The 13722-nt window shown below is 39.4% G+C and overlaps 1 protein-coding gene across 4 annotated transcripts; it reads right to left on the reverse strand.

Moving 5' to 3' along the window:
* Window positions 1-192: 192 nt before the first annotated feature.
* Window positions 193-10881, reverse strand: LOC141005743 (cytotoxic granule associated RNA binding protein TIA1-like). 4 transcript variants are annotated; one of them, XM_073477739.1, is made up of 12 exons: window positions 10675-10881; window positions 8920-9016; window positions 8282-8380; window positions 5826-5880; window positions 4945-5032; window positions 4745-4820; window positions 4497-4602; window positions 4287-4385; window positions 4114-4198; window positions 3857-3995; window positions 3525-3670; window positions 193-2451 (listed from the first exon to the last, which is right to left on the reverse strand). In XM_073477739.1, the coding sequence occupies exons 1-12, from the start codon at window positions 10698-10700 to the stop codon at window positions 2313-2315; spliced, it is 1155 nt and encodes a 384-aa protein (XP_073333840.1). In that variant the 5' UTR covers window positions 10701-10881; the 3' UTR covers window positions 193-2312. The 4 variants fall into 4 exon arrangements, with proteins under 4 accessions (XP_073333840.1, XP_073333839.1, XP_073333842.1 ...); XM_073477738.1 differs by having other exon boundaries at window positions 3525-3673; window positions 10675-10880; XM_073477741.1 differs by having other exon boundaries at window positions 3872-3995; window positions 10675-10869.
* Between the last annotated feature and the right edge of the window lie 2841 nt (window positions 10882-13722).

The following is a 13722-nucleotide window of genomic DNA, read 5'->3' on the forward strand; positions in this document are numbered from 1 at the left end:
GAGCGTAGCACTTAGCTTAAAGAACCACTGTCCCTTGGTACAGCCTCACAGAGCCTTAGCGTGGCTGTAGACTCTGTTTTAAAAAATACTGAACTTTCTCTGCAAGATCCAAAACTAATTCAAGTCCAACTAAAACAACTGTCTCCATTTTTCCCCAGTGAGAAGTACCAGATGACATAGATTTGTCCAGGAAACTTTTAAGCATCAGCATTTTAATGGGACAAAGCAAAAACTCAAACCATGTTACTGAAGCATCAACAGAACTTCCCTTGCCAAAACATAGGTTGAAAACATTCTTAGGCACCGCCTACTCTCGGATGATTTTTGGTTAAATTAAAAGTAACTCACTGATAATAAGGCAACACAATGGATTTTCCAACTATATTAAAAATGATGGTGGCCACAGTGCAAAAATCTGATCCTTAGAAGTAGAGCTGCAACTAACGATTATTGTCTTGATTAATCATTTAGTCAATAAAATGTAAAGTGAGCCCTAACTGACGTCTTCAAATTGCTTCTTTTGTCCAACCTACAGTCCAAAACCCAAAGACTCTTCATTTACCGTCATAAATGACAAACACAAGCAGCAAACCCTGACATTTAAGAAGCTATACCAGCAAATGTTTGACATTTTTGCTTTAAAACTGACTCGAACAAGTAATGGATAATCAAAATAGTTGGTAATTAAATTTCTTTCTTTCGACTACTTGTTGCAGCTCTACTTTCAAGGTTGTTTCTTCATCTATAAAAACGATCGTTATTTAGGTTTTAAAACAGAATAACTTATATTATGTATTATTTGTCAATTGAAAGGCTTCTGCATTGCATAGCAATGCCGCTTGTCCTCGGAGCCTCTGGAAGAATCAAATGTTGCACTGTCTCTACTGTACACGGACCAGCACTGGACAGAGATGCTACTGTCAAAGAGCCGTTTCTGGGATCCATTACTCCAACCAGAAGCAAGCAGGCTTGCTTAATTAACATGTTGTCTTTATACAGATTCAGTACAATTGAGCAGACTGTTACATGAAACAGACTTCCAAAGGAAATTACAAAAGAACGTGGAATGCAAAAACATTAAAAAAAAAAAAAACCCTAGTATTTCAAATTTTGTGAAAAGATAACCTTAAGTATTTGTGCAATATTTGTCTGCCTATAAGTAAGATAAGAGTGGCAGTAATCCCTGCAATTGGTTTATTTGAGATATTGAAAATCTAATTTTAAAAAATAAAGTTGACAGTTGACAGCCACGTAATGTTTTATAAACAAACATAAAAGGTCTCACGTGTGACATGATTCGATGGTGTCACTGCAACATTTCTTTATAAGACAGTCCCAAAATCAAACACAAAAAGGCAAAAGCTCTTTATACAATGTCAGCATTTTAAAGACGGAAGATGACACTTGATGAAGATGAAAAGAAAAAAAAAAAAAAGATGGCATAGTCCTTTTTTTTGTTTCAGGAAATGATGAACTGGACGTTGTGTGTGTAAAAGCATCAGAGTTCATGCACACACGCAAGCATACACACATTATCCACAGACTGGATTCTCAGTCCGTTCAGTCCGTTCCGGGAGATGAAGTGAAAGAGCGCTGAATTTGACTTGTTTTGTTTGTCTGCTATCCCTCAACCTGCCTACTTCTACACAGTGATTTCCTACGTTTCACAGAGTGACTTGACAACACCCTGAGAACATGCTTGGACTTGTATTTCACTTCTGTTACAGGTGGACAGACCAAAACCGTGAGAGTAAGAGGTTCCAATTGAGAAAAAATAAAAATCGCACCTTTTACTATGGACTTGAAGGTTGGTAGCCTCGTCTCCCTGTCTGATTTTTTTAACATTGGTATAAAATCCTGCCCTTCCTCTTTGGCTCTGAGGGGCTGAAAACAAACAAAACCTGGAGTTTTTACTTTAGATTTCATTAGCTGAACATTTCTTCCTTTTGAACTAAAATGTGGCTGTGCTAGAAATGTCTTGACACGGTCGTATATTTACATTTGGCCAGTTATCTGCAGGCATTACAAAAATACGCCAAACAATAAAATGGGCCCAGGAATGCAAGGTGCATTAGCAATGGCTGTTTGAACAGTGTTAAAGTGTTCTGGAGTGGACTGTTTTCTTTACACTTGCAGATTTGGGCAGTGGGTGAGGTTATGGGCTGGTAAGGTTGATAAAATGGCGGACCAGCCTCACTAACAGAATAACTTGTGTGTGGTAACAGAGAGAGCACATCTAATGCGCTCCATCCCCCAGCAGAGTATCATCCTTGTGGCCTCGGAGGCTTACAGAGGGCTACTGTGGTCAGCGATCAGTGGGTGTGGTAGCCAGCAGTGCTCATGCCAGCCTGGTTGGTTAGCACAGTCCCGTTGACTCCCTGCCCGGGCTCCACCATGCCCCCGTTGCTCACAGCGCCCACGCCTGTCCATCCAGCACCAGCATGTAAATGACTGAAAAGAGCAGACAGAAACAATATGGTTAGAAAAAATGTGTCAGACTAAGATTACTCTTATTACTTCAAGCATGTTGAGAAGATTGGATAGTTATCAGATTTCAATAGAGCCAAGTGTAAATGCACATCAAGAAGCACTGGAGATTGTTTATGACTACAATTTGTCCATATTTGTGTTATTTTTTTGGATAGTTTATGGCCACAGTAGCTTACTGAAATGCTAAGGTGGACAAGTTATTCTTCTTCTGGCATTTATGGCAGTTATCAAAAAGCTTCAGGTGCATTACCACCACCCTCTGGACTGGATCAGGGCTTATGATGATTTTAATGTAGGCTGAAATAAACCGTAGCTAAGGCAGCTAACTGTGTAAGCTTCAAAACTGCGCTACATGTTTTGTCCTACAAGTTTCTGAACTGGTAGAGATTGCTAAGCTTGAAGACAACATAAAACATGTTAAAAACTACAATTACCACCTTGCGGTTGTATGCCTCCACACACAAGTATGTCATGGCTTCATCGTTTTATCCTAATAGACATTTGTGTAAAATTAGAAGAAATTCCCTCAGGGTGTTCATGAGGCATCGTGTTCACAAGAGGACGGACGGACAACCCAAAACATAAAGCCTCCAGCCACAGCTATCGTCGACGTGGAGGCATAAAAAGTTAGTTATTGTCGCCTTTTCAGCAACACACACTTTGCAAAGCCAGTTCCACTGCGAACATTCAGCATATCATGACCACCACTTTATCACAGCAACAAACAAAAACAGTACATATGGCGACCACTCAAAATAGTCTCATATTCACTCATGAAACAAGGCAGGCCTTTCCACTGTTACTGATATCACAAATACTTTTTATGGGCACTTTTGGCAGTGGTCCAAGTCAAATCACACCGTGCTGATTTACATTTCCATTATGCGTCTAACTGCATCGAGTTGAGTGGAGCCTGAACCGTCTCCCAAGTGGGTTGTGGTGACATCCTGTGGTAAACGTAAGTATTTTGTATGTCCAATAAGGAAACAAACACATTTTGTCCCCTTTACTCTCTGGTCGTCTCTGGTACTCACTTGTAGCCCTGCTGATCCCAGGTCTGTCCATAGACTCCATAACTCGGCACCTGCCATCCATTGGGCACATACTGGCCAATCTGCTGCGTGTTGCTGTACCACTGACCCCACTGACTGTAGGGCTGCGCTGCGAAGCTCACCGTGTTCTGCTGACATACAGAAGAATATTTCAGGACGCAGAGGATCACATTACAGCAGCATCATACAGCAGAACAGGATCTCAGTCAAATGGACGAGCAGTCTAACAGTCCATCACCAGGGGTTTCATTTAATGTAACTAGTCCAAATTATAGACAAACAACATGTTGTATTGAGATGATCTTGGTGCATACCTGTGGCATCTGTACCTGCTGTATGGGGCTAACCATGTCTGTTGTTTCTTTGCCCCAGTAACACTTCACAACATAGCCCTCTATGGATGTGCCATTGACAGATACGATGGCATGAGCTGCTGCTTCATGGGAGTTGAACCTGCACACAGATTAGATTGTTTAATTTCATCCTGTACATACGCGAGATTCATATGTGACAATTTAGCCTTCCGTGCATTAAGTAAACAGCTGTCAGGTGAGTCAGAAAGTCAGCTTACCTTACAAATGAGTAGCCTTTGTCTGGGAAAACACGTATTTCCATTATCTGGCCGAAGGGCGAGAAGGTCTGTCTCATAATTTGCTCTGCAAACAAAATAAAAACATGAATATTCCATGTGCAGAAAGTGCTTTTAAAGCTGCAGCTTACTCTCATCGACAAAGTAAGACTCACCTGTGAGACCCATTGTGACTCCCCCACAGTAGACGGTGCAGTTGCTGGGGCTGGACTGGTTGACCACCTCATCAAAAGATAACTGCTTGGTATTGGATGCTAAAAAAACAAAAGTTAAAACAAGGTTTTACGTATTTTTTAATTGTCCTCCTTTAAAATCTTTATTTTAAAATATGAAGAAAAAAATGAACCAAAAAACCAAAAACTTACTTTCATTTGTAGTTTTCGGAGCAGGCTTCCTCGTGGCCCAGTTGGTCCGAATCTGCCTCCCTCCCAGCCACTGTCCACCCATCTGCTGTATGGCGTTCTCTGCATCCTGAGTACACAGAGGAAACAAACTGCTGAGTCATCAGCTGAACATCAAATACAAAACATCTGACTGTAAACCCTGTCCTCATCAATATCAACCTCCTAATGTTTTCTCAGTCCTCTAACATGGGCATCATTGGCACACTTACCCATTTGTTGAAGAAGGAGACAAAGCCATAGCCTTTAGATTTACCTGTGGCCATGTCTTTCACCACGCGACAATCCCTGTGGAACAAATACAACACAGTCAGTCAAGAAATTCATTATTAACCAGGTCTCAATAAAGATGCTGACATGAAATAAAACAGACATCATATATGACTGATAATTATAACCAAAAGGCACTCACGATATTTTCCCAAAAGGAGCAAACGCTGCTTTTATGTCATCTGTGGTTATTTCAGGACTTAGATCTCCAACAAAGACATGGAAGTGACCTAGAAAACAACAACGAAAAGAAAAACAGCCATTTACATCACAATTCATACATACAAGTCTGGCTTGAAGAACATACTGGAAGAATGCCTAAAAAAATATTAGAATAATTAGTCTTCTATTTTATTGTTGCAGGTATTTTTATGTATATTTTTATCTAACAAAAAACAGGCTTAATGGGTATCAAAGTCAGAAAACCTCTAAGTCAACACAGAACAGATATCTAATGACGAAATAAAACCACTAAATGTAATATTACAGCCAGTGAAGTATAAAAAAAATAGCTATTTAACAAAAAAATGTAAAGATTGATGACTAATATAACATGATTTGTTTATTTGAGTCTACAATGAACATCAACAGTTTCACAATAAACAAGATGGAATGAACCACATATATTTATGTGCAACGGCTACATTTATGTACTATATTACTGTACAACCTGTTTATATTACAGTTTATTATATTTCATAATATATTGATATAGTTAAACATTTCTCCACTATTTTGTGTATTAGATTCCTATTTTGCTTTCATGAACATATTTGTATGAGCGCTGTTGGAGGGAATCGGTGACCTCAGAATTTCGTTGCTAACAACTGCTTTGCTATAACTGTTGTGCAAATGAAAATAAAGAGCATGAACATGTCTTGTATTGTGTATACTGTAGCCCAGACAGAATGAAATATACTGAGTATTGTGGATAGAGAGAATTCTGATAAAGTCTCCCTTGAAAGCCCTTGAATCTTCGAGGAGATATCGTGTAACCATGAGATAGTTTTTCTTTCTACTCACTGCTTGTGTCTTTCTTTTGGCTGGTTGGCGTCGTGGCCCAGTTGACCTTGACTTCCTATAAGAGAAACAGTTGTAGAGACGAGGAAGAGGAGAAAGGTGAGAAGTGAAGTACGCTTGCAAAAGAGGATGGTGCTTTTTCTTTGATTAGAGGTTTTGTCACACACCAGTTTTACAAAAGGTTATATTTTGTGATTGAGATAGTTTTTTTTTTAATAAGCTGGTCTCTGTATGCCACATTTCGGTTCTTAAACCACCACTACAAATTGATCTATCCATTGTTAATATCTAATTTTACATACCTTTGCATTAATAATCAAACAGTATAATACAGTGGAGAATATAAAGGGATATCACCTTCATAATCAGGAACATTTCAGTCTCAGTCTAGTAAAAATTTGGAGCAAAACTGTAGGAAGTAAGGTCCAAATAACAAGGGACTTACAAACAAGTGATTTTTACGAACTTGTTATACTCCTCAAATGGTCCTTCAATACCTGTTGAGGATAAAATATTTTCAACTGAATGTATTTCTCTGGAAGTTGCTCTTATGTGGATTCTATGTGGAAATAAGTTTGCAAAAAGAACACATAGCAGTAAAGATGTAGGGGCACAGAAGAGCATTAATTAAAGGAGATCAAAGAATGTTACACGTAGCATGATTACACAGCAGGGCCATGTTAAATCAATTCATACACAGATGGCAAACTCACTTAAGAAAAATCTTGATTAAAGCAGAGACAGCATGGCGCATGAAGTGACAGTAAAACAACACTATTTACACTTAAGTAATTTCCAAAAGTAAGTTATCAGTTTATTAGTTATGCCTGTAATGTAATCCAAAACAAAAGCCTGCCAAACCTGCCTTTAAAGCTTACAATGTTCAGTGTTTGTTATAACAATGCACACTTAAAACTATTCAACTGGTCAAGTCAATTAACTCAAGCTTTAAAATATTTTTTTTTAACTTAATTTGTCAAATTTCTAAACTCTAGGGGTGTAACGGTACATTTATTGATCCCAAAAAGTGACGGTATGGACGTCATGGTTCTGTGCAAGCAGTCATACGAAGAATACGTCACATTATGGTGAAATGACGTCAGTGAGAGCAAGAATAACCGTTCAGATCCGCGCTCCAATCCAGTCACTGCCACTGAACAGCAAAAGCAGAAGATGACGACGCAATTAAAAAAGAGGAAGAAGAAGACACCGAGACTGATAAAAACAAGCAGTGTGGTAAAGTTTCTGAGTGTGACTGGTGGATTAGACGAGGGTGGTGTGCTGGTGTTGCTTGACAGTTGTATGCGTGAGAAAACACATCAAATAAAAAAAAAAATAAATAAAAAATAGTACACTGTTTGTAAGCAGCATCTAGATGTAAAAGCAGACACGGTCCAAGATGTTACCGGGAGTGTGTGCTCACGACAGGCTGTGCCACCTATCTCAGGTGAAGATAGGTGCAACAAACTTGCTCTACGGTCTATCAAAAATAAATGAAAAGAAACTTACATTTTAACTTTTGGTATTTTTTGTTTCTTTTATTCCCCGATGTACCGAACCTTGACCCTGAAACCGTAGTACGTACCCAACCATGACTTCTGTGTACCGTTATACCCCTACTAAACTCTGAAGACAAGTTAGATCAATGCTGAACTATTCTGATAAACAAATTAAAATTATTTCGGGTCATTTTTTAAGCAAAAATACCCACAAAATGTACTGGTTCCAGCCTCTCCAGTGTGAATATTTGTTGGTTTTCACAGCCATCTCTGATATTAAAATTAGTCTTTGGTTTTGAACTGTTAGACAAAAAAATGTATTAACGTTTTCATTTTGTGAAACAATCGATTATTATAAAGCAGTTATTAGTTGCAGCCCAATGAACAATGGCTCGAGTTGATTTTCTTTCCTTTGAAAAGGGCTTAAAATGCAAAAAATTAAACTTCAGCTTTTTCCTGGCTGCTCGAACTTCAATTATATTGTGCCACGGATCAGAAATGTTGGGCGATAATTGCAATGTTGTTAAAAGACAAATATTATTGGAACTTTGGAGTCATAACAGCTCCTAAAGATTCCTAAACCTACAACTGTGAGGGACAAAACACATAAAAAGGCTGCATACACTACAACAATCTAGTAATTTATTGACTCTTTCATGCTTTGAATCCCTACCATGAGAGTAAAGGAAAAAATTACAAACATCTCACATTGTCATGTATTTAAATATTAAGTTTTTAGGATTCTGACACTTCACAACAGTTAGGTCACAGGGATCAGACCCAATTCATTTGAGATTGTGCACGGAAGAAAAATGTGCACAAGGGGAATAAAACAAATTAAATGAAGTGGAGCAGGAAGATAAGGTTTAACAAGATACAAGCTTTTTTCAGCTGCTTCATTTGAACCCTGCCCACCCAGCCTTGCCCTAGTTGACTCACCCAGGAGAATTGATTGCTTACCTTACCCAGAATTTTCCGACCATTCATGGCTGCAATTGTGGCAGTGGCATGTCTATGCTCATAGAACTCCACAAAGCAGTAAGGATCGTGACCTGCTGTCTGGAGCGGACAGAAAACACAAACATTTAACTGAAAAATCACATTCAGTCATCTGTTTTTGTAGTAAAAAAATGTCATTAAAAAGGACGAATAGAGGCATTTGCAGGAATGTCAGAAATGCTCCTTTTTGTCTCAGCCGGCTGGGGAGGCATGTTGCTAGTGGTACTGAAGAGTTAAACAACACCAGAATGGAAGGGTATATGCATGTGGCAGCTGAGCAGCTAACATGTATTCATGTTCGTGGTTTCAGATCGTTTTTAAAAGGAGCAAAGGACAAGCGATTTATAGAGCAGATAGTGTTCTGTAGCTGACAGAAGAATGCAAATGATCAATGTGGCTATTATTCAAATTAAAGTACGAATAATGACATCAGCATTTATTTTAAAAAGGCAGGCTGTAATACTCCTGGCCACTGGAAAAATAGTGAGGAGGTGATAAAATCAGACCACAAGGAAAGCAAAATGTTAATGCATGAGGCGTGTTGTGGCCAAAGCATGTTCTCAAGCGAGAGAAGAAACAAAAAAAGATGACAAACTTACATCTACTATCATTTTACAGCTCTTGCAGGGTCCAATCTGGCCAAACAACTCCAAGATGAGGGCCTCTGTCACATCCCTGGACAGATTCCCCACATACCTAGATTTTTTTTTTAAAAAAATGGACAGAAGATACAGACAGCACTAATGAATGTTTTGTGATGTAATAGCTGATTTTACATCTAGTGTGGGTGCCGAAGCAGGAGCAAGCTTTTCCTCCAATTATATGAAAATCCAGCCTGGGAGAGAAACACCAATCGTGGCCTGTGACTTGTTAGGTTGTCCCAAAGGAACTCTATCAGCGGCTCCTGGACTGGCTGGTTTTTAGATTGTTTTTCATTACTACACAGGCCTGTGCACTGCTACATATAGGAATATTATCTGCCTGGACCACAAATAGGTCCAGGGGAGGTAAGAGTAGAGCAGCTTAGCTCATTTTTCTCATTTGTGTTGCGTTTGAGTCCATTTCCCTAATTTTCCCTATAAACAGTAAATGGCTTTATCTTTTTGATTAAAATGGTGTTAAGACTCTTTTGTGTTTTAAGTTGTAACTAGAGCTGCAACGATTTATCGGTTAGTTTTCAGCTATTAAATTAATCGCCAAATATTCTGATAGACAATGAAAGGTCAACTCTGATTCCAGCTTCACAAATGTGAATATTTTCCAGTTTCTCTTTAGGACGTCATCGTGGGCCTAGCCCCATCTTAAAGACCACAAACCTATTGAATTAATCAAGAAAATAATCGACAATGAAAATAGTTGTTATATTCAACTACGAAAACATTAAAATATCCATATTTACATAACCTTAGTGTCAATTCAGCCCGCTCTTTGAGGAATTTCTATACTGTAATCATCAAGTAAAGACTCCACATGGAATTTTACCATTAGAAACCCAATAAAATAGATATCAGCAGCCTTAAATAGGCAGATTTCAATGGCACATTCAGTATTAAAGGCAATTAAATCTCAAGGCCGTCCAGAAAATTGATCTGGAGTCTGCACAGCCAAACATAAAGTGCATCTAAGGACAACACACATCATTGAAATCCCAGCTATTGACCTTGTCCTTACATCACTGCTGGCTTTAAATAGAGTGAAGTTAGCTAATCTTAACCTGCTAACAAAAATAACCCGGTTACCAAATTAACATCAGCATTAGCACGTTACTATTTATCGAGGTTCCTGCTAACAATACAAATGTTCCTGGGCCTATGCCATATTTATTCTCTAGCCTGAGTAACGCTATGGAGGTGATTGCACACCAATCTCCATAGGAAAAACAGGTAGTTTAGTGTTCTCCTGCTCGTCGTCATTTCTGCTTGCAGTGTATAGCAGCGTCTGATATGTTTGGCTAATATCTTTAGGCCGCTATTTTGTTCGGCATACGCACAACACACCAAGAAGTATTTATTTTATTATTAATCCTCCTTTTGCAGCGGGGTTTTCTTGACGAGCAGTGTGAACCGACGGGTTAATTTAACTAAGACGTTTCTGGAATTAGCTTGCTAGCATTAACGTCCTACCGGATTTAACGATGCGTTTAGTTTTTGTTAAACCGCGCTAGCTTTGCAGAAAACTAACAAACAGTTATCGCATTTGTAATTGAGCGAGAGGTCCGGTCGTAACAAGCCAGGGAGAAGGAACATTTTTGGGCTGAAGTGCGCGCTGGATAATAGGCTGCCAGTGGATGTTAGCTAGCTACGTGACGAATACAAGCGGTTAGCTAACGGGAACGCAGGAACACACACACTTACAGGGTTTTGGGCTGGTCATCGTCCATTCTGTTGAAGTTGCCGGCCGAGAACAAGTCGCGACCCTGAGAGCAAATCCACGACTGTCGCGGGCAGCTGCCTTTGACACCGTCAAGTAATTTTATTGCGCAGTATGAACCGATTTGCCACCGCTGTTAGCTCCAGAGTGAACAATGGGTAGCCGACAAAGATGGCGGAGAGACCGGGGCCGACACGAAACACGCATGCGCAGTAGCTCAACCAGCGGCTACTTAACTAGCCGTATTGCAAAATACAGTCGACTGTAAACATGACGCGCACGTTTCATAGGAATAAACGCAAATTCACCGCTGAAAAGTCTCTTTTTTCCCAGTTTTTTCGTTAAGAATATGAGCATTACGTACATATATTAAATCTTAACAGCTGCGTGTTATGTCGAAAACATAATTTTACTGGTTTCAAGTCTATTTTTGCTGCTATAGGATCACAAAAATGAGTAAATAAAGCATTTAATAAATAAATTAACATGTCTTCCTTAAAACTTAAACACACACACACGCATACACTTGATAATACTGACATACATACTTTTTTTAAAATTTTTGTACATAGTTTTTTATTTTGTATGTAGTTCTTCAGTTAAAATTATAAACTTTTTTGTTAATTAATTGAAATCTTGGTGTGGTCTCCCATATTTTGTCCGAACCCAGAGCTGGTTCATGACACTTCATACACCATGTATATATGTAAATGTGCTTTTTTTTCATTATGTACTGTTGTATAAAGTGACACTCTACACAATATTTTAAAACAAATTTCTGCACAATTGAATGGGGCATCGGAGGAAGGTGCAACTCGATGCATATAATTTCATAAACGTGTTTTCTTTGTAAAATCTTGACCTGTAAAGTAATGTGTTAAAGCTGTCAGTGTCAAATAAACGTAGTTGGGTGAAAAAAAATCCAAAAATCAGAACTGTTTACACATCATATATATGTGTAAATGTATTTTGTGTAATTGCGATTATGTATTATTATGTATCGCATTACACAGTGAGCATCACTCAGCACCGACACACATGAAGCTCACTTACAGTAAGTTCCCGACCCAAAAGCCTCATGGGATGGAGAAGGAAACAGTCAGTCTGTGCCTGAACTTGGGTGCAGACTGTTCATCATTAGCTGACTTTTGAGGCTCTGGACCTTCTCAAGCTCCAAAAAAAGTTGAAATACTTCAAAGGTGTACTTGAGCTTCTTGGGATACTCAAGGTTGAGGGCGTTGATCAATCCCATCAACAGCTCACAAGCCTTGGTTCGGTTTCCACACGTGTTCAGCACTCGGTTGCCCTCTATCACAATAGACACGTCTGCTGGATCCTTCTCGGCTGTGGGATTATGGATCATTAGCACCTTCATGGTTTGGTCCGTGTGGCCCTCACGTTCGCCCTCCATGTTAAAAAGTATGAAAAGTTTGCAGGCTAGGCAAAACTAGCTGATGAGCTCTTCAAAACACTGTCCGTCTGTGACTTGTAAGCTACGGTGCAAGTTTGTTTATTTAGAGGATAGTGCCCTCATCTTATTAAATATTTTTTTATATTAATTAGTGAGGTGTAACAATATTGCTCACTTGCTGTGCAAAGCACAATTATGCTGTTTCATTTTGAGGGAGAAAAAAAGCTTCCTACTCCATGTTTAAGCCTTCTGTCCCGTTAAGGAAATTGTATTTTTCACACCACCCAGTACTGAAAGCATGATATAGGAGTTAAAATATGTAATTGGGGGGGGTGTATGGGTTTACTGCCCTTATTTCCAATGACTATGTCCCTGTCTTAAATAGTCAGTTACACCAAAAGTGTGCGTCAAAGGAGCACTATGTAGTTTTATTCAGAAGAAAAAGATCTTCATTGGCTGAATTTTTGCCTAAACAAACTAAATAAACAAAACTCTCTTTGTTTTCATGACTGAATAAACAAACTGACCTTAAAGGACAGCACAGTTTCATACTGTTTTACTTTATTTTTAGCGGACCCTGCCATCTTTCTAGCTTCAAACAGAGTTCTGTGGCCCTTATTTTCCTCTTAGAACGGCTTGTTTATTCAGTCATGGAAAAAAATATTTCTCAGTTTGTATTTTAGCGAGACATATTGTGTTTATTAGTCTGCTTTAGAGCTGCTGGTCGGACAGGGCAGAGGCTATCTGTTTCCCCCTACTTCTGGTCATTGTGCTAAGCTAAACTAATTATCTTCTGGCTGTAGCTTCATATCTATCAAACTGATATGAGAGGGTGAAAAAGTCTTGTTTTCTAAAATGTTTAATTACTTCTTTAATCTTGTTCCTGTTCAGGTTCTTTTACTTGATGAATGTACATAATCCACGTGATGCATATAAAGGCTGTAAAACACATGTGTTACTGCCTACAGCGCCTCGCCAAGAAGGTCCAGGAGTCCGTTTTGGAGAAGTGGGTCAACGATCCCCACCGCATGGACAAGCGGATCCTGGCCCTGATCCTTCTGGCCCACTCGTCCGACGTCCTCGAGAACGCCTTCGCCCCGCTCCAAGACGACCAGTACGACCTCGGCATGAAGAGAGTCCACACTCTGCTCGAGCTGGAGCCGGAGAAAGAGAGCGCAAAGCCCAACGCCAACGAACTTATGTGGGCTGTGGTGGCTGCGTTTACTAAATGAAAACACCTGACTGGTTGGACTGGAAGATCTGGCTATGGTCTGTGTTATTTAATTGGTTGAAGGACTTCACTTAATGAGATGGACTTCACTTTAATGAGACAATCTGTTTTGGTTGGGGAGCCTGTTTGTACATCTGTTCCAGATGACGTTTTGGTGGTAGTCCATATTAACCCAGTGCAATCTGATTAGTGGTGGGCCTCACCAAGTAACATTTGGTTGGTTTTGAACAGTCTCTGAATGAAAAATGACTGGCTGGTAAATGACCTGCCACTGCTAGGCTGGATATACTTGTAAGATCTCACCAGTATCAAGTCCTGGTCTCGTCTCCATACTCTCCCACACGCTTATGCAAGGATAAAGGATAGCAAATCACACTGCTATTGATGCTC

The sequence above is a fragment of the Pagrus major genome, chromosome 12, assembly GCF_040436345.1.
Source record: "Pagrus major chromosome 12, Pma_NU_1.0".
In the NCBI taxonomy this organism is placed as follows: Eukaryota; Metazoa; Chordata; class Actinopteri; order Spariformes; family Sparidae; genus Pagrus; species Pagrus major.